The sequence below is a fragment of the Sciurus carolinensis genome, chromosome 5 (assembly GCF_902686445.1).
Source record: "Sciurus carolinensis chromosome 5, mSciCar1.2, whole genome shotgun sequence".
Lineage (NCBI taxonomy): Eukaryota > Metazoa > Chordata > Mammalia > Rodentia > Sciuridae > Sciurus > Sciurus carolinensis.
This window is the reverse complement of record NC_062217.1, coordinates 101470660-101495960: the sequence shown is the minus strand read 5'-3', so window position 1 is coordinate 101495960 and position 25301 is coordinate 101470660. Positions and strand designations below refer to the sequence as shown.

The 25301-nt window shown below is 42.3% G+C and overlaps 1 protein-coding gene across 1 annotated transcript in view; it reads left to right on the top strand.

Annotated features, from left to right (window-relative positions):
- Nucleotides 1-25301, top strand: part of Vstm4 (V-set and transmembrane domain containing 4) — a 94662-nt gene that overhangs the window by 20670 nt on the left and 48691 nt on the right. Inside the window, exons 3-4 of the mRNA XM_047554632.1 lie at nucleotides 15365-15433; nucleotides 21720-21827. Coding sequence (XP_047410588.1) covers nucleotides 15365-15433; nucleotides 21720-21827 — 177 coding nt within the window. The remainder of the gene's footprint in view (nucleotides 1-15364; nucleotides 15434-21719; nucleotides 21828-25301) is intronic.

The window sequence follows — 25301 nt, the reverse complement described above, 5'->3', positions numbered from 1 at the left end:
GTTTTAACATGACATTTGCATGCTTTTGCCATTTGGTGCTTTCTCTATTTTCAAAGATTTCTCACTTTTCCTTAGCTGGAATTCCTTCTAACCTTGAGTGGTAACCACCTAAGAAAGAACAGAGGGTGTTCTCTGAAGAGGGAAGGGATGAGAATGGGTGAGTGATCCCACTGGTTACAGAAGGTCAGTATTGGGAAACTCATGGTGATTGAGTAGATAAGACCTGTGTATACTATTGGGGTATCAAAATCAAACCATGAACACCACTGGCAGTCTCCCAACTTAGGGATTTAACTTGTTAGTACATATCACAATGGAGTCAAGTTTACTATCATGACACAAGTTTGTATTACTGTTCTTTGATTTGCTTTATTGAATGGGAGAGAAAAAATGGAGTTACATGATGAATCCAGGGACTTGTGTATAACTCAACCCATTACATAAAGCTGCATCCCTTAGATATTGGCTGTGACAAAGTCCTGCTTCTTAGTTATGTGCTTGTCAAATAAATTATAAATGTCATACAAAATTTAAAAAATCAGAACAGAAAAACCCGAGACCAAAGCAAATAACCAACACATTTCAGCATCTATAGTGTTACTGGGTTAACTTTGTTCTAAATATTTTTGTTTTTCTCCCCAATCTGGGTATGTCCTTGAGCAAGTGTGTATGGTGATAAAGAAAAAGAAGTAGCAAGTTGTTGGAGTGAAACCTACATTAATAAATGGGTCTGTTGTCTTATATTTTTACTGTAAAAATTATTAAAATATGGTAGAGATTGTGTTCTTTGGAGAAAAAAAGAATGGACTAATCCATTGATAGCGCAATGAACTAATGGTGATCACAAGTGTGACTTTGTTACAAAAGTCAGCTCTCTCTACTATGCATTTTCTATCTCACCACGTGACGCCCTCTACCACATTGTGATGCAGCAAGACTTGGACTTCCCAGTCTCTAAAACCATGAACTAAATAAATCTCTATTAATTAAAAATGACCCAGTCTCAGGAATTTTGTTATAGGAAGGAGAAACAGCCTAAAATACATGCCACAGAGTAAAAGGGTAAATGAATCCACCTAGCGCTAGCTCACAAAATTTTCCAATGCAGTTTCTTCATTGAGCCAAGCAAAGCTTCTTCAACTGAAGGAACAGATCAGATCCCTGAAGGTTGCAGCTCATTTCCTTATCATGTTTTTACTTTCTTCTCTACTCTGAATCTAACTTTCTGGAAATGAGGTTCCCAAAGCTAATTGTGAGGTCCCATTAGAGGCTCACCAGTGTAGTACACATGACATAATCGCCTTCCTTCCCAGGGACTCTAGGCGGATTTGTAGGTGGTCAGAGATGATGTTGGTTGCTGTGCTGCAGTGTCACGTTGCAAGCACACATCTAATTCACCCTCCATTATGGCTCAGAATCCCTTCGCAGAGGCAGCCTCCTGGCCTCCCGGTGACTATCCTACAGTGCTTGAGATTCATGTTCCCCCAATGTATTACTCTGCCTTTCTTCAAATTGAATCTCATTTTGTTATTTCCTGCCTATATTTCTTACCTCTCTGGAATCATTTTTATGTTTTACTCCTCCCTGACATTAAGAACATTTCCCAATTTTGTACTTTCTGTAAAGTTCATTAAGCTGATGTGGGCTCCTTTTTCAATGTCATTGATAAAACAATTAAATGAAATCAAACCTAACATTGACCCTCACGTTTTCCACAGAGAGCCTCTCTAGGGGGTTCTGACACCATGTTCCATTTAGGATCATTCAATCCATTTTCTCTTTTAGCAGGGGTTTTCACCAGTGAAATCATAACAGTTCAGGCAATTGAAGAAACTGTATCTCTCTCTTTTCTTTTCCTTTTACCTTTGTATATTAAAAAAATGGCTCTTTGGAGCATCAGTTGTTCCTACAGACTAAAACAAGTTGTGTTCTTGTCATCTTCAGAGTAAATTCTGAGATCACCTTGAAAGGAGGTGACAGTTTCATATTTTAGGGGGGTGGTAAAATCTCTCATATAAATGAGAAATAGGGTAGGTTGAGTACCCCTTATTTTAAATGCTTGGGACCACAAGTGTTTCAGATTTTGTATTTTTTTCAGATTTTGGAATATTTTCATATACTTTACTCTGAAATAGTTCTCAGAGCATTTGAGATTGTGGATTTTCAGATTTAAGATGCTTAACTTGTAGGTAGCTAGTTTTAGTAAATATGTTTTCAAATAATGGTATTTTCTGAAGAATTGCACTTTGCCCTATAGATGTGAAGGTTGTGCCTGACCCTGTGACTGTCCTCCCCACTCTGTGTTGACTGGTCACTTGCTGTGTGGCTCACATTCAGTTTATAAATCAAGCCTCTGTCTTCCTATGATTGGCACATCCCAATGACCCCTCAACATGCCGTTCACCCCCTTACCCTTCTCTCTACATCCAGGCTATCAAGTTTGTGTTCTGTCCCCTGCTCTCAGTAGTAATTTCATTTCCTTCCTTTGCCTCCTCTGCCCTTCCCAAGCATTGGGAGTCTCCCTGCCTTTGTGTCTTCTCCATCTTCTTTGGCGTTCTACCATTGCCAGATTTGTCCTTCTAGGGCACTCATGTTGCCTGGTCCATTCCAGGATGGGAATTCAGTAGATTTGCTCAGGATGAGGATTGCCTCTGGCTGGAGCAGGAGGTTGTATGACACCCTAAGCCTGGCTGCTTCTTCAGGTATAGACAGCAGAGTTTCTAAGGTGAAGCCTGAGAGGCCATGGGGCTCTTAGTCAAGGACAGACCTCAGCCTCAGGTGCCACATATCCTGCAGTCTCTGGTGGAGAACTCTGTGATAGGCCAGTTTGAAGGGACTCACCCTGAGGGCACTGCATGGGCACTTCACCCTGGAGAGCATGAGATTGGTATTATTTGCAAGAATGATGTTGTCTTTATTTTTCTTTGATGGTGTTGAAGTTCAGTTCTGCAACTTATAGATTCAGAACCTTTTCAACATTCTGAGTGAAATTAATCTCCATATTTTTAGAGAAGATAACCTTCATCAACTGTGAAAATGCTAATAACAGAAGCTATTTACAGAGGCTGTTTCCTGCAATTTAGTCAATATTTCATTCTAACCCCACATAGCATATTTTAACAAGCCAAATTGTTGTTTGATTTAAGATTATGTAAGTCAGTTTTAAATGTGGTACATGGACAAAGAGAAGAGAAAATTCCCTAAAAGTGTTCGGGGGCAAAAATTAGAACAAAATTTATCATCTGACTGTTTGACCCCAAAATGTGAGAGGAAATTTAATAATTAGATCTGAAGTGAAAACCACAGGGAACTAATACTTCAAGTTTCAGTGGAAGAAATTAACTAAATAATTCCCTTTTCTCTGGAGACATGGAAGAGATAATTAGGAATGAGATTTACTAAACATTTAGTGCTACTGCTTAATTAAGCAAGCACACATCACGGTGTTTAAAGTGTCAACAGGTCCAGGCACTCAAAGGGAACAGACTGACAATCAGAGTGTAATTTAAACACCACTTAGAATCATTCGTCTTTTGTACCGACCCTCAAGCCCACTGCTATGGTCTTGGAAGATGTTAGATTAAAAACTGAAACCCAAACATGTACAAAGCTTCAGTTTATGAGACTGTCATCACTGTGTGTTGCCCAAAGAGATGAAAGGGTGGAGGTTTCATCCCTACCCTCCTGGATACCTGCCTCATAATCCAGTGGCGAGGTGTGTGCACATGAATATGGATTTTCTTCTTCAGTGCATGCTCCCCTGTGCCACAGTGCTTGTACACAGAAGGGGCACCATAACACTTGTTTGGATGAAGGAATGAGTGAGTGGTTTAAACTCCATGGTATAATGCCGGATTAAAATGTCGACATGGAGTGAAAAGCCTGCTGTATGTTGAGGGGGCCAGTTACTAAGCCCTCCTTTCAATATTTCAAGATTCCTAACTGCTGTTTGGGCATATCAAGATGAACTTTGTATTCTGCAGTTGGCTCCCTTTCAAAATGCAAACTCCTTTTCCAACTGCCTTGTCATCATGGGAAGTATACTTAATATCTATTTTTTTCTTTGCTTTGTTTGCTAGAGTTTAGGTTAGAGTGCAATAGGAAAGATTGGTTTAAACTAGACAAAACTGGAGCCCCACTGTTCTCATCAGCTGCTCCAAGCGGGTCACTTAGAGGTCTTATTGACATATATGGCTTTGTCTGAGCCCCAAGAGAGATTGCCTTTGACCTGTCTTGGAGAGGCAAGGGAGAAAGGAAGTAAAAGGGAAACTTCTGAGAGTAGAAACAGAAGGTCTCTGTGTCTCTCTGGGGTGATAGTTGCCTCCCTTGAGAATGTTGATCCAGTTATAAATAGTAGGGATACAGCAACAGTTTAACGGTTTTTTCCTTGGGAACCATCCTGTCCTTGAATGAGAAGGGACAGTGAACTGAACTGAGTAGATTAACTTTTGAATTTGGAGCAAAGGTGTTAACTCATCTTCATTTCACTCAAGCACCTTTTCGTATGTCATATCACTATACTCTTTGGTCACCTTTCGTTTTTCTTTTTCACTGATCTGTGCAAGATACTGCCTAAGGAAACTGAGGCAAGATGTTTTCTGTTCTCCCTCTGAGTGCAAATTGGCAAGGCCCACATGCTGGGGATCAGGGCCTTACATTTTGAGGGAACCTAATCCTCTGCTTAAGGTTTACTGCTCTCCTCTGTAGAAAACAACACTCACAGGCCATAAAATAAATCAGAACAGACATAAAGCATGTAACTCCAAAACCAAAATAGTGGCCTACCTTGCTTGTAGGTCCCCATAGCTGCTGAGGTTCCAGGTGAAGTAAGGTATGTTGGGTAGGATGGGGGCCTCTTTTCCCAGCCTCCAAAATGTAGTGATGTCTTTGTCTTGCCTCCAAATTCCCTTTGGGTGATCTTGACCACCTAATATGATACCACAACCATACCATACATTAATTCATCCATTTATTCAGTTGTTGTTATTGTTATTATTATTAAAATAAAATGATATGGAATCTCATTCTGTTGCCCAGGTAGGCCCTGAACTCCTGGGCTCAAGCCATTCTCCCATTCCAGCCTCCTGAGTAGATAGTTCAATGGGTGTGTGCCACCATGCCTGACTTCCTTCCTTCAAATAACTGTGACTCAAACTGAGGGACAAGAAGTATCTTTTCGGGGCTGGGGAGATAGCTCAGTCGGTAGAGTGCTTGCCTTGTAAGCACAAAACCCTGGATTTGATCCCCAGCAACCAAAAAAAAAAAAGTATCTTTTCTTTTTTCTACTTATTTATTGATTCCTCTCTTTCTCTCTTTTTCTTTCTTTCTTTCACAGTACTAGGGATCAAACCCAGGGCTTTTCATACAGTAGGAAATGCTCTACCACTGAGCCACACCCCAGTCCCAAAATAACTTTTTCTTGAAAGCAATCATGAAATTCATTTGGAAAAATAAGAGACCCAGAATAGCCAAAGCCATCCTTAGCAGTAAGACTGAAGCAGGAGGTATCACAATACAAGACCTCCAACTGTACTCAGAGCAATGGTAACAAAAATGGCATGGTATTGGCACAAAAATAGGCAAATAGATCAATGATACAGAATAGAGGACATAGAAACAAACCCCCATAAATACAGTTATCTTATATTAGACAAAGGTGGCAAAAACTTACAATGGAGAAAGATAGCCTCTTCAAAAAATGGTGCTGGGAAAACTGGAAATCCATATGCAGTAAAATGAAATTAAACCCATATCTCTCACCTGCACAAAACTCAACTCAAAATGGTTCAAGGAGCCAGGAATCAGACCAGAAACCTGCACAAAACAGAAGACAAAGTAGGTCCAAATCTTCATCATGTCAGCTTAGGACCAGACTTCCTTAACAAGACTCCTAAAGCACAAGAAATAAAAACAAGAATCAATAAACGGAATGGATTCAAACTAAACCCATTTATCAGCAAAGGAAACAATCAATGTGAAGAGAGAGTCTGTAGAGTGGGAGAAAATCTTCACCAAATGCACTTCAGATACAGCACTAATCTCCAGAATTTATAAGAACTCAAAAAACACCAAAAATACAAATAACCCAGTCAATAAATGGGCTAAGAAACTGAGCAGACACTTCACAGAAGAAGATGTACAATTGATCGACAAATATATTAAAAACAGGTTCAACATCTCTAGTAATTAGAGAAATGCAAATCTAAACTCCCCTAAGATTTCATCTCACTCCGATTAGAATGACTATTATCAAGAACATAAGCAACAATAGGTGTTGGCAAGGATGTGGGGAAAGGGTACACTCATATATTGCTGGTGGGGTTGCAAATTGGTACAGCCACTCTGGAAAGCAGTATGGAGATTCCTTAGAAAGCTTGGACTGGAACCACCATTTGACTCACTATCCCACTCCTTGGCTACCCAAAGGACTTAAAATGTACCCATACTAAAGTGATATATCCATATCAATGTTTATAGCAGCTCAATTCACAATAGCTAGATTGTGGAACCAACTTAGATGCCCTTCAATAGATGAATGAGTAAAGAAACTGTGGTATATATACACAATGGAATCTTATTCAGTCATAAAGAAGAATAAAATTATGGCATTTGCAGGTCAATGGATGGAGTTGGAGAATATCATGCTAAGTGAGAAAAGCCAATCTCAAAAAACCAAAGGCAAATGTTTTCTCTGATAAGTGGATGCTGATACATAATGCTGGGGTGGGAGGGCAAGGGAAGAATGGGGGAACTTTGGATTGTGTAGAAGGAAATGAGGAGAGGGGGAGGGCAGGGGTAGAAAAGATGGTGGAATGAGACAAACATTGCCCTATGTACATGTATGATTACATGAATGGTGTGACTGTACATGGTATAGAAACAGAGTAATGAAAAGTTGTAATCCATTTGTGTACAATGAAATAAAATGCATTCTGCTGTCATGTATAACTTAATAGAACAAACAATAAAACCTAACCTTTTCTTGAAAGTTTTGTACATCATGTTCTTCTACATTGGGACAGGCTATTTAAATGCCCCTTTTGGAGTCCTTCGTCAATTTTATTTATTTTTTCAAAGAACCAACTATTTATTTTGTTAATTTTTCCGATTGTTTCTTTTGTTTCGATTTCGTTGATTTCGGCTCTGATTTTAACTATTTCCTGTCTTCTACTACTTTTGGTATTGGTCTGCTCTTCTTTTTCTAGCGCTTTGAGCTGTAGTGTTAAGTCGTTTATTTGTTGATTTCTACTTCTTTTTTTGAATGCACCCCATGAAATAAATCTTCCTCTAAGTACTGCTTTCATAGTGTCCCAGAGATTTTGATATGATGTGTCTTTGTTCTCGTTTACTTCTAAGAATTTTTTTATTTCCCTCTTGATGTCTTCTGTTATCCATTCATCATATAATAGTGTATTATTTAGTCTCCAGGTATTGGAGAAGTTTCTGTTTTTTATTCTGTCATTTATTTCTAATTTCAATCCATTATGATCTGATAGAGTACAAGGTAGTATCTCTATCTTCTTGTATTTGCTAACAGTAGCTTTGTGGCATAAAATATGGTCTATTTTAGAGAAGGATCCATGTGCTGCTGAGAAGAAAGTGTATTCGTTCTTTGTTGGATGGTATATTCTATATATGTCCGTTAAGTCTAAATTGCTGATTGTGTTGTTGAGATCTATAGTTTCTTTATTCAATTTTTGTTTGGACGATCTATCCAGTGGTGAGAGAGGTGTGTTAAAATCGCCTAGTATTATTGTGTTGTGGTCTATTTGATTTCTGTAATTGAGAAGGATTTGTTTGACGTACGTGGATGAGCCAATGTTTGGGGCATAGATATTTATGATTGTCATGTCTTGCTGATTTATGCTTCCCTTAAGCAGCATGTAATGTCCTTCTTTATCCCTTCTTACTAGTTTTGGTTTGAAGTCCACATTATCTGAGATGAGGATGGATACTCCAGCTTTTTTGCTGTGTCCGTGTGCATGGTATGTTTTTCCCCATCCTTTCACCTTTAGTCTATGGGTGTCTCTTTCTATGAGATGCGTCTCTTGCAGGCAGCATATTGTTGGATTTTTCTTTTTAATCCAATCTGCCAGTCTGTGTCTTTTGATTGATGAATTCAGGCCATTAACATTCAGGGTTATTATTGTGATATGATTTGTATTCCCAGTCAATTGACTCATATTTGTTTTTGACATGATTTGGTTTCTCCTTTATTTGGCTATTCCTTTAGGCTAGCACCTCCTGTTGCTGATTTGCATCGTTGTTTTTCATCTCTTCCTCATGGAATATTTTGCTGAGAATGTTCTGTAATGCTGGCTTTCTTTTTGTAAATTCCTTTAGCTTTTGTTTATCATGGAAGGATCTTATTTCATCGTCAAATTTGAAGGTAAGTTTTGCTGGGTATAAGATTCTTGGTTGGCATCCGTTTTCTTTCAGGGCTTGGTATATGTTGTTCCAGGCCCTTCTAGCTTTTAGGGTCTGGATTGAAAAATCTGCTGATATTCTTATTGGTTTCCCTCTGAATGTAATTTGATTCTTTTCTCTCGCGGCCTTTAAAATTCTGTCTTTATTTTGTATGTTAGGTATTTTCATAATAATGTGCCTTGGTGTGGGTCTGTTGTAATTTTGTATGTTTGGAGTTCTATAAGCCTCTTGTACTTGGTTTTCCATTTCATTCTTCAGATTTGGGAAATTTTCTGTTATTATTTCATTGAATAGATTGTTCATTCCTTTGGTTTGTTTCTCTAAGCCTTCCTCAATCCCAATAATTCTTAAATTTGGCCTTTTCATGATATCCCATAATTCTTGTAGATTCTGTTCATGATTTCTTACCATCTTTTCTGTTTGGCCAACTTTGCTTTCAAGATTAAATAATTTGTCTTCAATGTCTGAGGTTCTGTCTTCCAGGTGTTCTATCCTATTGGTTATGCTTTCTATGGAGTTTTTAACTTGGTTTATTGTTTCCTTCATTTCAAGGATTTCAGTTTGGTTTTTTTTCAGTATCTCTAACTCTTTATTGAAATGATCTCTTGCTTCCCGTATTTGGTCTTTTAACTGTTGATTGGTGCGATCATTTAATGCCTGCATTTGCTCTTTCATCTCCTCCTTCAATGCCTTCATTTGCTCTTTCATCTCCTCATTAGCTTCCCTGATCGTTTTAATTACGTACATTCTGAACTCCCTTTCTGACATTTCTTCTGCTGTGCTGTCATTGGGTTTTATTGATGTAGTATCCAGGTTTGTTTGGGACATTTTCTTCCCTTGTTTTCTCATATTGGTCAGTTGTCAGTGGGACCCTGAGATATTGCAGTTTTCCGCTATTGGCTTATAGTGTCCCGGTAGATTTCCAGTGTATCACCTCCCAGCCTTCAGTAGCCTGATGTCTTGGAGGAATCTGATAAAGCAGCTCATCCGAAGAAAACTGCCCCTAGCCCCCTACTGGTTCCACGGTTTGGAACTGGCTCTGTGCGGAAATGCTCTCAATGTGGGCCTGCACCGTGCAGCTGGCCGTGTGGGAGGAGCCCACTGCCGGAGTGTGGAAGGCTACCTTGGGAAGACTCTAGCTGCCCTGCCCGGCTCCAATAAGCCGCCTCTATCTGGGCCTGCCACCCGGGCTGAGCTTTACCCAGTGGGCAGACTCACCCGTGGCTCTATTTCAGTCCGAGTCTCTCAATGCCTCCCCTTCTTAACTCCTGGGTTCTGGAGCGACTGGGGGTGCAGTCTCCTTCTAGGCCGCCATCTTGGATCGCCCCGTGAAGAGAGCCTGCAGCCAGAGTGGGCAGAGCCGCCTGAAGAGGTCTCTGGCTGCCCTGCCCTGATCCCAGAGGCTGCTTGCGGATCGAGGCTCTCCGCTGGTTCGTTGCTGGAGTACGCTGTGCTGCAGTGGCTCCGGGACTCGGAGCTTGTTCTGGTCAGAAAGGCTCTCACTAGCGGGCCAGTTCCGTTCCGAGAACCTGGAGAAGCTGGCTGTGTGGGCGGGGCCCACCGCCGGAGTGCGCAGGGCTGCCTGTGGATGACTCTAGCTGCCCTGCCCGGCTCCAATAAGCCACCTCTATCTGGGCCTGTCACCCGGGCCGAGCTTTACCCAGTGGGCAGACTCACCCGTGGCTCTATTTCAGTCCGAGTCTCTCAGTGCCTCCCCTTCTTAACTCCTGGGTTCTGGAGCGACTCAGGGTGCAGTCCCCCTCTAGGCCGCCATCTTGGATTGCCCCGTGAAGAGAGCCTGCAGCCGGAGTGGGCAGAGCCACCTGAAGAGGTCTCTGGCTGCCCTGCCCTGATCCCAGAGGCTGCTTGCAGATCCTGGAGTCCTTCGTGAACAACTCTTTGTGAGAGGTTTACTCCTTTTTTTTTTTTTTTTTTTTTTTTTTGTTGTTGTTGTTGCTCCTCTTGCTTCCCTGAGTTGAATTTAGGAGGCAATTGTTACATTTTGAGTTCTAGACCCTGCCTGGGACTGGATAAAGGATGGAGGCCTGGGTCTGGTTCCTCATGACTGAATATCCTTTCTCACATCTCCTTGGACTTGGTTCCCATCTCTCTTCCAGGAGCGCCTCAGGTAGGGAAACTAAAGCCTCAGAATCTCCTGGGAGGTGTCTCCCTAATCAGAGAGATTTCAGAGTCCTCCACCAGACACTTCGGGATGCGACCTTAGAATCTTCATTCTAATAAGAGCCAGAATTTGCATATTAAACATTACAAATCATGGCTTTAGGATACCAATGAAGACAACTCCCTTTAGGACCAAGATGTGCACAATCTGGGAGAAAATTTTAGCCCAGATTGACCAGCAGTAGAAATAACAAGGCTGAAGCCAGTCTCCCCAGCGTGGGGCTGTGTTTGCTCACCATGCTCTTGCTCCCTCGGACCTTCTTACCTCTCTCCGTGCCAGGGGCCTCTCTACTCTCCTCTCTGTCAAATTCTGCATTCCAGAAGTCTGTGTCAGAATACATATCTTACTTTGGATGTAACCTATAGATTGCCAGTTAAGCTTCTTGTTTTTTAATTGTAGGATTTGTTGTTAAAGGAATTGGGGGCATAGGTGAACAGAAGGCATCCTTCCTAGGGTCTCTAAAAATCTCTTCCATGGATGACTGGGGTTAGTCCAGATAGCAGGTGTCACATCCTCAGTGTAAGGGAGACTGTGAAGTATCAGTGCTCCTCCCATGTCCCCCTGCGCTCTAAGGACATTGTCACTTGTCTTGGTGAGAACTCACAGCCTCGGCCTGTGAAATGCCCTCCCCGGGGAAGTTGGTATGGCATCCTTTCTGAGTTAGTAATCCAGGCTCTTGGATCTCACTCATTTCGAGCTTGCTTTCCATATAGGCCCATCAAAAGGAACTTGACTGAGGTTCTTTCTTTGCAACCTGCTTCCTCCAGACATGAGGCTGATACAATCGGTTTGTCTGGGGACCTCTAGGCTGCATTCTTCCTGGCTGTTTGATCCTGCGGTCACTTTCAACCAGTTCTCCCCAGAGGGTAGTGACGTGGTAGATCTCACAACTTGTCCCTTATTAGATCTCATTCCGTTCTGCTCTCCTCGGTAGGGCCCTGAATGGCCTGCTGCTCAATCATCTAGGTTTTATCTCACCTGGAAAGACAGATGGGCTCTGTCCACTGGGTGCCAGCTCCCAAGGAAGGGAGGAAGCAGTAGGTGACGACTGGGCTTTTGGGCACTCTTCACTATTCTCCAATGTGAGCCCTGAACTGACTGATCAGTGGCACAGGAGTCAAACAAATCAAAATGCCATCTTATTTCTGATAAAACTATATTGAGAAAGGTGGTTTGGTGCTAGGGTAAGTTGAGCTCCCTTCTGCTTCCCTGATCAATGATATCATTTGTCCCCACCCCTAAGCCCCCAACCTCTACAGGGAAGCTAGAATCTTCATTCTCCCCTGCATACCATGGGAGAAGGGGGACTGGGTTCTTACATACCTTCCCTTGTTGAGCCTCCTGAATGTAGGAAAAATAGGAAAGTGGTCACAGTAGGGGCCTCCCTGGAAGGCAGGTCACACCCAGCAACTGGGGGGATAAGACCTTCCCAAGGGGGCCTGTAGTGTCTGCCCCCATGCAGCTTTGGGTGGGAGACCAATCTCACAGCACAAGGACAAAGATAGGCCACCTTGAAAAGCATGTTTAACAAGCTCCTCTCAACTGGAGAGGAGGGGAGTCAAGGTTGGAAGTTCACCTGGATCAGGGATGCTCTTCACCCACTGGAGAAGAAGAGGGTGGCGAGTGGAGGTGGGAAGGGGGAGATTCAGACAGTATCACTGCAGTCATGCTCCCTGGGAACAGGTGGGAGCCCCAGCTTCCCACCATGGAAAGCCCAGCACAAAGGAATAGGTCCCAGCCATCTACATGACCTTATAGGACTATCCATTGGTTTGATGGTGAGCTGGACTCAAGGGCTTTCCATTGGGAAGGATTAGGCTGAGAAATTCCTTATCAGGGGACAAGGCTCCTAGCTCCCCTGAGCCCTGCTGAGGAAGAACCGGCAATTTGAATATGAAAGACTGCTCATTGCCTTCTTCTCAAGTGTCTGGGTGTCCAGCTGGGTCTCAAGGAGAGGGCCAACACATGGGAAAGTGATAGATTTATCTCTTGCTGCAGCATTCTGATAGCTAGACCTACTGGAAACTGTTATAAATGATCTTGGGCCAAGAGATTTGTATTTTAGTTCAGAACATCTTTGACCAATAGGAATAATCTGCAGTTGGAAAATGTGCCCCTTTTCCCTTAGTCTAGAAGACATTTACTTTTATTTTATGGTACTGGGGATCAAACCCAGTGCTTTCCACATGCTAAGCACAAACTCTACCACTGAGCTGCACCCCAGCCCCTAGCAAAATGTTTTCTCCAAACCCTTCAGCTTCTTCCAGCCTATCTACCTGTGGGGCCTCTGCCACTCAGTGTTGACAGGACAGATTGACCATGGTGAATTTGTGTCAACCATGGAGGGAGGTGTGTTAATAGTTTGCAGAGGCACAGGCCATCTACTACAAAGCCCTTGCTCTCTATCCGTTAGCCCTGTCTCTTACAGTTGGTGGGCTCAGACATATCCTCTGACAATGTATCAAATTCACTTGGAGATAACACAGGATTAACAGCTGAAACAAGATAGTTACAACGGAAACTTGGGGAGTTTCTGAAGCTCTGGCAGGATCCATGTAAAGATTTTTCTTTCTTGTACAAACAGATAAGAGTATGACTGGTATTGTTAATCTTTACATACCAAACAAAGTTGTTGCAGTTTCCCATAAAATAACTGTATGGGGTAAATGAGGAACAGTAATTCTTTGCTTAGAGTCCCATTAGTTTAGAATCCCAGTTTGTGAGATTTTTAACATGTGTCTCCATGTATATATTAGGGAGAACGTTATATCTTCTATTTCAACTAAGGCAAGAGAACTGTAATTGGGTTAAATCAAGAACCCACAATTTCTGCCACTGAAAGATGAATGGATGTGATATTTGGGTACCCGCCTTGGCTGGGATGGAAGCAGCCCATTGCAGTTGTAGAGACTTAGACACAAGGAGGGGAGCACTTTCTTGTTGATTATCTGAACAATTGAAGATTCCTACTCTGAGGCATAGGGCTGATGGCAAAGGATCATTCCAGGCATGGGAATTGGAGCAGTGAATAAAATAGGCAAAAATCTTATTCTTAGGGAGCTAAGGTCCTTGTGGCTAGAGATGGCTCACTAGGTCTTGCGTGCTGTTCTAAGCCCTTCACTTATGTTGATCTGTTTGACTGGCACACATGCCTTGACATAGGCACTTAACACCATCCCAATTTTACAAATGGGGAAACTAAGGTACAAGGAAGTTCGATGACTTGTCCAAGTGGCAATTTGGTATTTCAACACAGTGTGAATGTGGATAACCCTCATGGACTTTAAAAGGCATGCAATTCGCCAAAGAATCTAGGTTAAAAAGTAGACTTGGAGTCAGCAGATCTAGGGTGGGGGCTGCAATGCTGCACTTCTGAAGCTCTCGGGTAACCCTGATGCTAATGATCCATTGACTGCACTTGGAGGGTCAAGGCTGCAGATCATGAGTGGGCATCTTTTACCTCCTTAAAACTAAACTCCTTGGAGATGTGTTTATTACCCATTTTTGTGTTGACTTCATTAGATCTTTGTGCAGCTATCCTTTTCTAGGCTCAGTTGAAACCATGAAAACCCATTCAAACTAATTAAAAAACGGGCAGGATGGTTTCAGGACACAGAGCTCATGGATTGCAAGGGTCATGACATGTGGCTATTTAAATTTAAATTCATTAAAATTAAAGACAATTACAGTCAGGCCCATTGGCACACACCTGTAATCCCAGCTACATAAGGGAACCCAGGCGAGAGGATTGCAAGTTTGAGGCCAGCTTGGACAACTTAGAAAGACCCCTTCTCATAATATAAAAAGGACTGGAGGTGTTTTTTAGTGATAGAGTGCTTGCCTAGCATGCTCAAGGCCCTGGGTTTAATCCCCAATACTGCAAAAATAAAACAAACAAACAAACACAGATTCACTTCCTTGATCATGCTAGCCACATTTAAGTACTCATAAGACACACATGGTCAATGGCTACTCTATCGGACAGTGCAGATAGAGAAGGTCTCCTTTATCTCAGAAAGTTCTATTGAACAATGATCTCGTTCCTTGTTATTTTAAATTTTTCAGTTTAATTTTTACCTGTGATGATGCCACTCCTATCCAACCTTTCCAAAATTGTGTTCAACCCTTCCAAAGTTCTAGGCTCCTTAGTGTGATGTTGAATTTTACTTATAACTCAATTCTGTTTCTGTGCCTGTGGAAAGCAGGCACAGTATATTCAGTGATAACCACCAACTGAAAGAAGACAAAATAATCTCAAAATCAGGGACTTGTTGCTCTGTGGGCTGTCTTGCATGGAGAGAGGTATTTAGGATGCTGACCTGGAGTCACTGCAGGACTCTGGGCTCCTTTATCTGAGAATACTCTGGTAATACACTACATTTTTGAAAGACTTGCATTAAAATGATAAATTAGTGTTCTGGTTCTTGGACTTCCCACTGGTATACTCTGCATCTTCCAAGTGTATAAGACAAGTTGGGCTTTTAATGAGTTGCATCTTGGCTTTATCATTTATTGACTTGTCAACACAACTTACTGCACCTGTCTTAGGCCCAGGCCTTTCAGGTGTTTGGTATAAGTCATCGTGCCTCTCCTTGTCTGTGAATTGTGACCATTAAAATGTGATTTTGCCAACATGAAAATTATTTTATAAATTTAAGTGCCAGGTGTACCATCTAGCATTATTTTGTGTTACAGCGTTAGCCAGGACAGTGAGCTACCATATTTCATTCATGCTGTTTCTTTTGTGTCTTTCAGTGATTTCCCTCAAAGCTTCTGATGATTCATCTTTTGAGAAAAAGAAAAAAACCTGGGCATTTTTTGAAGGTAAATTTGGCATATTTATTGTAATTTGCACCTCACTTTCAGATAATGAGAAGGGAATAGAATAAGAATGAATCCTAGTTTCTTAGTTTTGTCATACGGTCACATTGTTTTCTTGGCCTAAACTTACTCAAGAGTGAGATGGGAAGCCTTGTTGGTTGCAGCCTATACTTTTTCCACTTTTGGAAAAAGAGGAGGATAAAGCACAAATCTGCCTAACTTTTGTTTGCTTGTTTGTTTTGCTCCTAAGTGATTTTAAGGAGGAACCTTCAAGTGATAAAAAATGAAAAATAAATGTACTGTGACTGTATTTTATTTCAGGCTGTTAAGGAGCCTGAGGTCCTAGAAAGTTTGAAAACCTTAAGGAAGTGGTTTTCCACCCATGTTAGGATCACCAGGGAGCTTTAAAAACACTAATGCCTGAACCACATCTCTCGTGATTCTGATGTAAGGTAGAACCTGTTAAAAGCTCCCCAGATGATCCCAGCTGGGCCTTAGAAGTGGTTCCCAAAACTTTGTCCCAAACCAGCAGCAGCATCACCTGGGAACTTGTTACAAATGCACATTGTCAGGCTACCTACCCTAGCTTATAGTCAAAATTCTGATGTGGTACCCAGCATTTGGGTTTCAGCAAGTCATGTGGGAGATTCTGATGCATACTTAGGTTTGAGCCTTGGAGGAAGAGTTCTCAACAAGTGGTAATTTTGCCCCTCTGGGGGGCACTTGCCAAAATCTAGAGACATTTTAGGTTGCCACAACTGTGAGGGTGCTACTGTCATTGAATGGATAGAGACCAGAGAAGATGCTAAGTAAACATCTTATAATGCACAGGACAGTCCTAACATCAAAGAATTCTGGTCCTAAATGTCAAGAGTGCCAAGGTTGCAGAAACCTGCTTTCAAGAAAGAAAAGTTTAGAGAAATTGCTATCACAAAGAGGCTGAGGATTATGAACATGAGCAATGAAAGTACATACTTTGTAGGTTTTCAGGCAGAGCCTTTGATCAGGGAAAGACTGGCTAATGTTAAAGAGCATCAGGACTTGGGGAGGATTATGTCTTGCAAAGGCATGGGATTTACTGATGAGAAGGACCTAGCTCAGAGGATCTAAGAAGAGGCATGTGCTTTGTGGCCTCACCCTTTGTGAACCCAACTGGTTAGCGGCAAAAGGAGGGTGGCCTTGTAACAAGAACACTTGGATTTGAACCCACTTCTTCCAGTAAGTAGTGATAAAGCAGTGTGCATGGAGGCAACTTCTGTTTTAGAAAATGGAAATTTTATTTATGAACATCATTTTCAAACCATAAATTTGCAAACTCCTTATCCTAAAACTTTGCTAGAATTTCTTGTTTAGTTTTATAAGTATGAGTATTTCATTCCTTAGATTGGACTTCACTCCAACAATGATTCTTTGTATTCCCTGACTTTTCTTCTGCACCTTTCAGAAGTTCCTTTTTCTTTATTTGATGACTGGTTTTCTAGCAAAATCATCCCATTCCTTCCCTTAGCCTCTCATTCAGGGACTGCTTACTTGTGGGCAGGGTCGAAAGGGAGGTTATTCCCCATAGAGTGAAACAGTAGCAAAAGTAAACTGTACCCTTTTTGTTGCAATTTAGTAAAATGGAGGCAGTCCAACTAATTTTTACCCCAAATGTCTGGAGCTGCCCTGTGATCTGGCTCTGTGATGCATTGGGGTTTTGGAGATGGGGGATGTGACAGGGAAAACCTTGTATATTATGGGATGCTAAGAATCTTCTGATGAGGCTCAGGGCTCCATCCCTGAGAATTCTGTTCATTACCTTAGGAATGGATGAAAGAATTTGCACTTTCTCAGGGTCTGAGGTAGTTTTGATGCAAGTGATTTGAAGACCATGTTTTAAAAATAAGATGGTACCAAGACTTCATGCATTTGGAAGGATTGCACTGTTTTGTCTTGACACACCTTGCAGCATAATTAGAATCTCTAAAACACTGAGCATAATTGCAATAATTTATAATTCATGTATAGTTATAGAATAGCAGATGTTCTCCCAACCTAACCCTTTGCATGAAATCTGTAGCGTAGTATATACTTTCTTCTCAGTAGAGAAAATCAAGTCCCTTCAGCAAGTCAGCATTGGTATTCTATGAATCGTGTATGCCTCAGGGTAGTTCTTTCCAAACCTCCTTTCCCTACGATTTCAGCAGCAGCAGCAAAGTCCACGTGTTTTGCTTTTTTAACCTGCCACAGCTTTGGAGAGAGGTCAGGGGTGCAGTTGAAACTCCCTGGCTCAGGATCCCAGGCCTTTTGCCCTTTTGTTCCTGGATGGGAGAGCTTCAGTGTGGGTTGTGGACGGATATCCATCCTCTTGGGGCCTAACTTGGCCTGGCTGTGTGCCTGCTGAACAAAACAAGCATTGATTGTCAGGCCTCTTGATGAGATAGATGCTAGAGTGAGTTAAAATCCCTCTGGGCTATCACTCAGGTATTTCGCCCTGAGGAAGATGGTATTACAGGCTGCATTAAAGGAAAAAAAAAAAAAAAAGAGAGAGAGAGAGAGAGAGAGAAAGAAAAAGAAGTACACAGGGTTTTATTGCCAGAATTGCAATCTCATAGTATCTTGCATTTGCCCTGAAAATGTAGACTACTGAATCTGACTTTCTTGATTCAGTGTTAGGGGGAGAGTGTGGTTCTTAATGCTGAGGAATGCTGGCAGGCACCGAGTTTCAAAGCAGTGCTGAATATGCCTACTGGCTTGCCAGGCAATAGGTACCATCCACCTTGCCCAGGCCTAGTTGGAATGTATGGGAGACTGCTGGGTGCTGGCACACTGACATTGTCACCGTCTCACCCTCCCCATGGTGTGTGCAGTCAGTGTAGCCTGCTGGCTGCACCATCTGTTTAGGAGAGGCCTGGGCATTTTCTGCAATTAAGTCTAAAAATGGCAGTGGTGTCTGAGGAAGTCCAATGGAAAAGATAAAACTGCAAATGAATTCAGGGCTATGACACAATTTTTGGAATTACTGTGAGTGTGCAGGGTCTAGGTGGTATTTTGTTTTATTTACTTATTTTTTGTTGTGCTGGAAATCAAATCCAGCCTCTCATGAATGCTAGGTAAGCACTCCACTGTTGACCTACACCCCAGACCTATGTGGCATTTTAAAAGCTGATTCCAGAGTTGGTTAAGTGCAGATGTTTTGTTAAATTTGGGTCTGAAGGTTTAGCTTCAGATTTTGGACAAGTAGTGTTGGCCAAATCAGAGGTTTGAAACTTTTGGGAAAACATTTATAATTAGAGGAATTTTTTTTTTTTTTTTCATAAATACTTAAAGGGCAAGTTGGAAGATAGGGCAACATTTGGGCCCACATTCCTGCCTGAGAACTGAGGCATGGTGCTGCTTTGTCCCAGCTGTCACAGGGAAAGATAGCCTTGGACTCTTATGATTTTGTGACCCTGGCTTCAATGGCTGGTGGTGGTGGGAGGCTAGCCTTTGTAGTGAACCCCAGGGGACAGCAGTGGTGTCAGTATTTTAAGTAGACTCAGCAGGATGCTTTGTCTTTATGCATCAAAAGGAATGATTGGAACAGAAGGAAAAAAAAACAAATCAGAACTTGGGGATAATCAGTTGCTGCCTAAAGCCAGGACAACCCAGGCATTTTTCTCTTTCTGGAAAGTGACACTTTTTAAGGCTCCTTTAGCTTCTAGAACAGAATAGAGAGCAACTATGGCCACTCCTGTGATGTGGAGATCCACATATGGGTGGGTGGTGCCTGTTGGCCCCTGTCCACTGCCCTGGGGGCCTGTGTGCTTGGCGGAGAAGCTGAGCCTTCCGGACTGCCCAGATGTTTTACGATTCTATAGCCATGGCTGCTTGTGGAGAGCTAGTTCCTTTGTGCCACGTTGAGGAGGTTGTGAGTGATCTGAAACTATAACTCGGGCCTTGAATCCTTTCCCTCCTGCCAGGGTTGAGTGAGCCCCAGATGCGCACAGTAGGCTGAATGACCACTCCGCAGTTCTCCACCCTATTAATCTACAAATCTCCTCTATGGAGACAGAAATGCAGTTTTGATTTTAGTAATAGATGAGAGTTTTCTTTATCTCTGTGTTGACCACCTCACATCCCAGTGATGCCCTGATTTCTAATCTGCCTTTTATTCCCATCCCACTAATGCAGCTTTCTTTCAGGACTTTCCTCTTAACTTCTGGGTGGGAAAACCCAAAAGGTGTTTTCCAGTACCCTTGATGCTACTATGGAATTTTTCTTATAATGTTTTATAATGCTTCTAGGACTTTCCCTCCATTTCTCTGCTTCTGTGACTGACTCTGGGTCCATTTATGGAAGACTTTTCCTTCAGCCACCCACCTGTCCAACTCCTTTAAATAGTAGTATAATTTTTCCTTTCTCCTGTACTTGTCCTGTGCTCTTTCTACTTATAGTTGTTCCTCATTATCAGTGAAGAATTAATTCCAAGACTTCTCCATCCCTCCCCTCCATTCCCAGGACACCAAAGGACTCCCAAGTCCCTTATATAAAATGTCATCATATTTCCATACAACCTACATACATCCTCCTGTATACTTTAAATCTTTTCTAAATGACTTATAATACTTAATATACTAGGCAAATAGTTGCCATACTACATTGTGTAGGAGTAATGACAAGAAAAAAAGTCTGAACATATTCAGTGCATTTACATTTTTGTTTTTAAACAAAATTTAATCAAAATTTGTTTTTAAACAAAATTTTTGATCCCATCTTAATTGAACCATGGATATGAAGCCACAGATACAGAGGGCTGACCATACTTTATTTTTAGCCCAGACTTCTATGTTGCCAGGAACAGAAACCTACTTAAACTAGCTTAGGCAACAATGCTGACCCACACTAAGAAAATGTGAGGATAACATGGACTCCAAGATAGAGGCTGCAGTGGGCCTCTGTGGGCCCTGGGCCAGAGGAAAGAGTTAACCCAACCTGAATGTCTGATTCTACCTCCCTCACCCTTCCCTCTTACTGACCATCATCCTGACCTGCATCTCCAGGCTCCCCTGGGAAGCCAACCACCTGCCACCTCTGCTACTCCCCACCCCCAGCACACTGGCCTTTTCAGTTTAAGCACTTAACTACCAGCATCTATCTCCACATCCCAAGGGCTTTACAAAAGTGCGCTCCTGTTGACTTGGCAATTCCACTTCTAGGAACTTAAGCTTACGAGCATAATGTGAGAGATGCATTAAGGTTTAAGAATCATTTATTATGGGGACAATAGCAAACTCTGAGTAGCCAACAGCAAATACTTTGGGCATTTTCATTTTCCAAAAATTTTCCAAAGTGGCTGTGCCATTTTATATTACCATTCGCCATGTTTGAGCAAACCAGTTCATCTGCATCCTTTTCAGCATTTGGCATTATCACTATTTTTTCTTTTAATTGTGGTTTATGGATACCCCAATATAGTTTTATTTTACATTTATTTAATGACCAAGGAAGTTGGACATATCCTCATGTGTTTATTTGCCACCTGTACTTCTCCTTGGTGAAATGCTTTACATGTTTTGCCTATTTTCCTTAAGAGGATTGTTGTTCACTTTTTACTGTTGAGCTTTAAGAGTCTTTTATATTGTAGATACTATTCCTCTGTTATATATGCAGTTTGTAAATATTTTCTCCCAGTCTGTAACTTGACTTCTCCTTCTCTACATTTACAGAATAAGAGTTTTCAATGTTGATGATTCAGGTTCTACATTTTTTCTATTTCTTTCTTTTTCTTTTTTTGCAGTCCTGGGGATTGAACTCAGGGCCTCTCGTGCATGCTAGACATGAGCTCTACCCTGAACTCTACCCTCTACCTTCAAGTTTTACTTATATAGAGGGTACATCACGTGTCAAGTCTAAGAACTCTTTGACTAGTCTTAGCTCCCAAGGATTTTTCTCCTTGTTTTTCCTTGTTGTTTCTATGAGTTTTCTAGTTTGTATTTTAAATTTAGGCTTGTGGTTCACTTTGAATCAATTTTTATATAATTTGAGAGGTTAATTTCAATTTTATTTTTTGCCAATTGCTCCAGTGCCATTTATTGAAAGGCTGTCCTTCCCCCATTGCATTGCTTTTGCAATTGTCTAAAATCAATTGCATGTATCTGTGTGGTTCTTTCTGGGCTCTCTGTTTCATTGGTCATGTCCATGCTGCCACCAAAACTACACTCTACCTTGATTACTGTGCTATAGGATTGTTTAGGTTTTCCATTTTTTTTAAACTGATTTTGTGTGTTTCCCCCATGATGATGACCCCTGGTGTGTCCTTGCATTTCAGATCTCTATGTGTATGCCGTCCTTGTGTGCTGTGTGGGGATCCTCAGCGTTCTTCTCTTCAGTCTGGTCATAGTCTGGCAGTCTGTGTTCCACAAGAGGAAATCCAGAGGTAAGAAACAGATAAGATCATGTCTGGAACAGGCGGACACCCCGCCCACAGACAAGCACAAGATGCTGGACAAAGTATCACCTTGGTGGAAAAATCATCCTGAGTCAGGATTATTTACCTGGAACTGGTGAGCAAAGTAAGCGAGATGTGCTTCCTTTAGACGCTGCTAAAATAAACTGTGATCACTACTGATGTCATTTAAATTCCCCTTTTCCTCAAATTCCTTCCTCCTCTATTTCTGAGATACCTAACTGCTTTCAAGTCTTTCTCCTGGAAGTGACTGTAACATGGATAAGCCTGGGGTTGCATTATGACTCTGCCTCTTAAGACTGAGTTTTTGAACAAGTTCCTGAACTATTTATTGCTGGACTTGAGTTTCCTCATTCTTGACAGGAACTTGAGATGCTCTTCCTTGGATGGATGGTTCTTATGAGAGTTCACCTGGCAGACAGGTGGGACTTGCCTAGTCTCCCCATCCTTCTTTTCTTGTCCAACCTGAGTGTCCTTTCCTGCTTCCTTTCTTGTTCAACCCCTGGCTGCTTCTCTGCATCTTCTTTCTCTCCTGAGAATTTCCAAAGCAGCCAGGGAAGTGCTCACTCTTAGAATGAGCCATGGTGAGACTTGGGCTCTCAGTTAGAATGATCCCAATTCTAAATGCGTTTCCTCACTTAGCATCTGAGGAATTCCCCTCTGCATTTCTTCCTTATCTGACACATGGGAGTGTACAGTCTCATGGGATTGTTCTAAGTCACAAAAGAAGAAAGAGAAGAGAAAGAGAGAGATGCTCAAACCCTTGTCCTGTATGTTTATAATTATACATAATTATCATTATTCATTCAGGTTGGTCTAGAAAGAGATTCAGTTGTTAGGGCATACGGAGACCCTTGCACAGAGAAACCAGGTGGCATTTATAGAGGAAACTCTCCCGCAGCAGGATAGGCAGAGCTGAGGAGACAAAGGAGGGAAGAGACACATCCAGGGACCGGCATCCACAGGAAGCTGTTTCCACCCTAGACCTCAAGAAAAAAGGGGAGGGGATGTTCTGGGATTGTGTGAAAGCTGCTGTTGTGGGGATATTGTCACCCACAGGGGCCTTAGGATAGAAACTCAGCCACAAACTGGTAGGCAGCAGGAGAGAGCCAGGGAGGAGCATTGCTTAGCCTTTCTTCTCCCCCATTGGGATCTCTGGCTGTTCTCTCCCCATGGTGTGGCCAAGCAGAAGGGCAGGGGATCTCAAATGAGAAAGTCAGCCTCCAGAGACTGGACAAGGATGGGCAGGAATTGTAGAGGTAGAAGAGAACACCAACACACTCAGCTCCCAGGCATAGTGAGGACTGCAGCCCCAATATTTCTCTTCTGGTGTCAGTACCCTTGGCTCTGTGCTGTCCTCCAAAGTCACCCTTTCCAGGTGTCTGCTACCTCATCAGCAGCACCTGAGCGTTTCCCTTGTTCTCAACCTTTAACTGCTTCTCTGAGCTCATGACACATGTGGTGCATGGGTGTTGACATTTGCATCTCTTCCAGAGGACACCGTGTAAGGCAGGGGCCATGCATGTGACCCATTCTCCTTGGAATTTGGCCCATGACAGATGCACAACAAATGGTGGACAAATGGGTTTGTTTTCCAGCTGCTTTGCTCTCAACTGTTGGAATTTGGAAGCCACAAAGCAGTTCTCAAGCCATCTGTGTTCTAAGGGTAGCTCCTCCAGGGCTTGGGCATGACAAAGCCTGACTTGCCCTGAGTTCCGGCTTCACAGGGAAACAAAACAAGACCAAGAAGGGCAGACCAGACACAGGATTGCCTGGTATCCTCCTTTGGATCAAACAGAGAGACTGCAGAGAACCAGGGTCCCAGATGCCATGACCTCCCACCCCCAGGGTGGGCTCCACATAGCCCATGTGCACCTGTGCACAGCAGCTAAAAGCCCTACTCAGCTGTTCAGAGTGTTGTTTGACCACCTGCCATGAGCCAAGCATCTGACTTGGCTCTTTCATGTACTGTGTGACAGCCTGCATGGCTCCCATGTGACAGAAAGGACAGTCAAGGGGGTTGATAAAGTCCTGACACAGAAATGGTGATCCCTCTTGTGATAGACCCAGACCCAGCCTCATCCCAAACCTTCCACATTTCTATTCAAGGAAACCTCAGCTATCTGGGGGCTGACCATTGCTGAGGAATTTTCCTTTGGCCTTCCATTGCAATTGTTGCTGAAGTTCTTCTCAAACAGCTCCACTTGGCTCCCGCAACTCCTGGCAGCTTGATTTTGGCCTGAAATAAACCCCTGTCAGCAGTCTCAGGCTGGCACTCTATGGCCCAAGCAGGGAAGGTCCTGCTGGCCAAGGACCTATGAGTCTTGCACCCCAAACTGTACTGTGGGGTCAAAGGCAGAGGGCCATGCATGGTGGGCCTGGGTATCCCCCTTATCTGGACCCAGGAACCTTAGAACAGCAGCTAACCTTCCTGAGTAGACCAGCACCTGCTCAAAGCCAGACTTTGATGTCTGGAGCAGGCCTGAGAACCTGCATTTCTTTTTAAAAACATTTTTATTAGTGCCTTATAATTATACATGATAGTGGGATTCATTGTGACATTGTGACATATTTGTATGTGCTGCATTTCTAAACAGCTTTGCTTACAGCCTTACACTCAGGCCTTACAGCCAGGTCTTAGTTCAGGACCACTCAGCATCCCTTTTACAACAAATACTTTTTCATGTTCCCATTACTATTTTTAAATGAACTGGTAAGATATGCTGTTTCCCCCTAAATCAATTTAATGTTCTATAATCAAAGGAGAAATGAGGAAAGTAATTTGTAATACAGCAAAACAAATTTTAGCATTTTACCTCTTCTTTGGATAACTTTGATACTTTATACTTGACTCTTGAAATAAAGTTTACAAAAAGTATGTGTATATGTATGAAGACTTCATATACATATGACAGGGACAAGTATGGACAGATACAGATATGCCTTCAATCTAGGAGTGGCACTGCTTGTAAAACTCCAAGTATTAGTAAGGTTTCAAATAAAAAATGAGTCTTCACTTTGGTTTTCATACCCTTGAAATATTCATCATATATTAAAATGAAGCAAAAAATATACCTTCTGTTAAAACAGCCTTAGACCCCAGGCTGTAATGAATTTTTTTTTCTCTATGTGAATTTCAGGAAGGTCATTTGCAGTCAAGCAGGACAAATCCTCATTTGTAACTGTCCTGTATATTGCTGAATGTCCATCATCCCCGCCTTCTACTTACCAATTTTGGGGTGTTATCCCCCAATCAATGAGATAATAGAAGCTTCAAATTACTCTGGGGGTGGACCATTCTCCCACAATGCTTGGCCACTGAGCAGACTTTTCCTAGGTCTGATGCTGTGTTCATTCAGCTGGAATGAACACAGCAAGGCCTCTGGAAACCTGAGGACAGGTCCCACTGAGGGACTCATGGTGCCAGCAAGACACTGTTTTTAT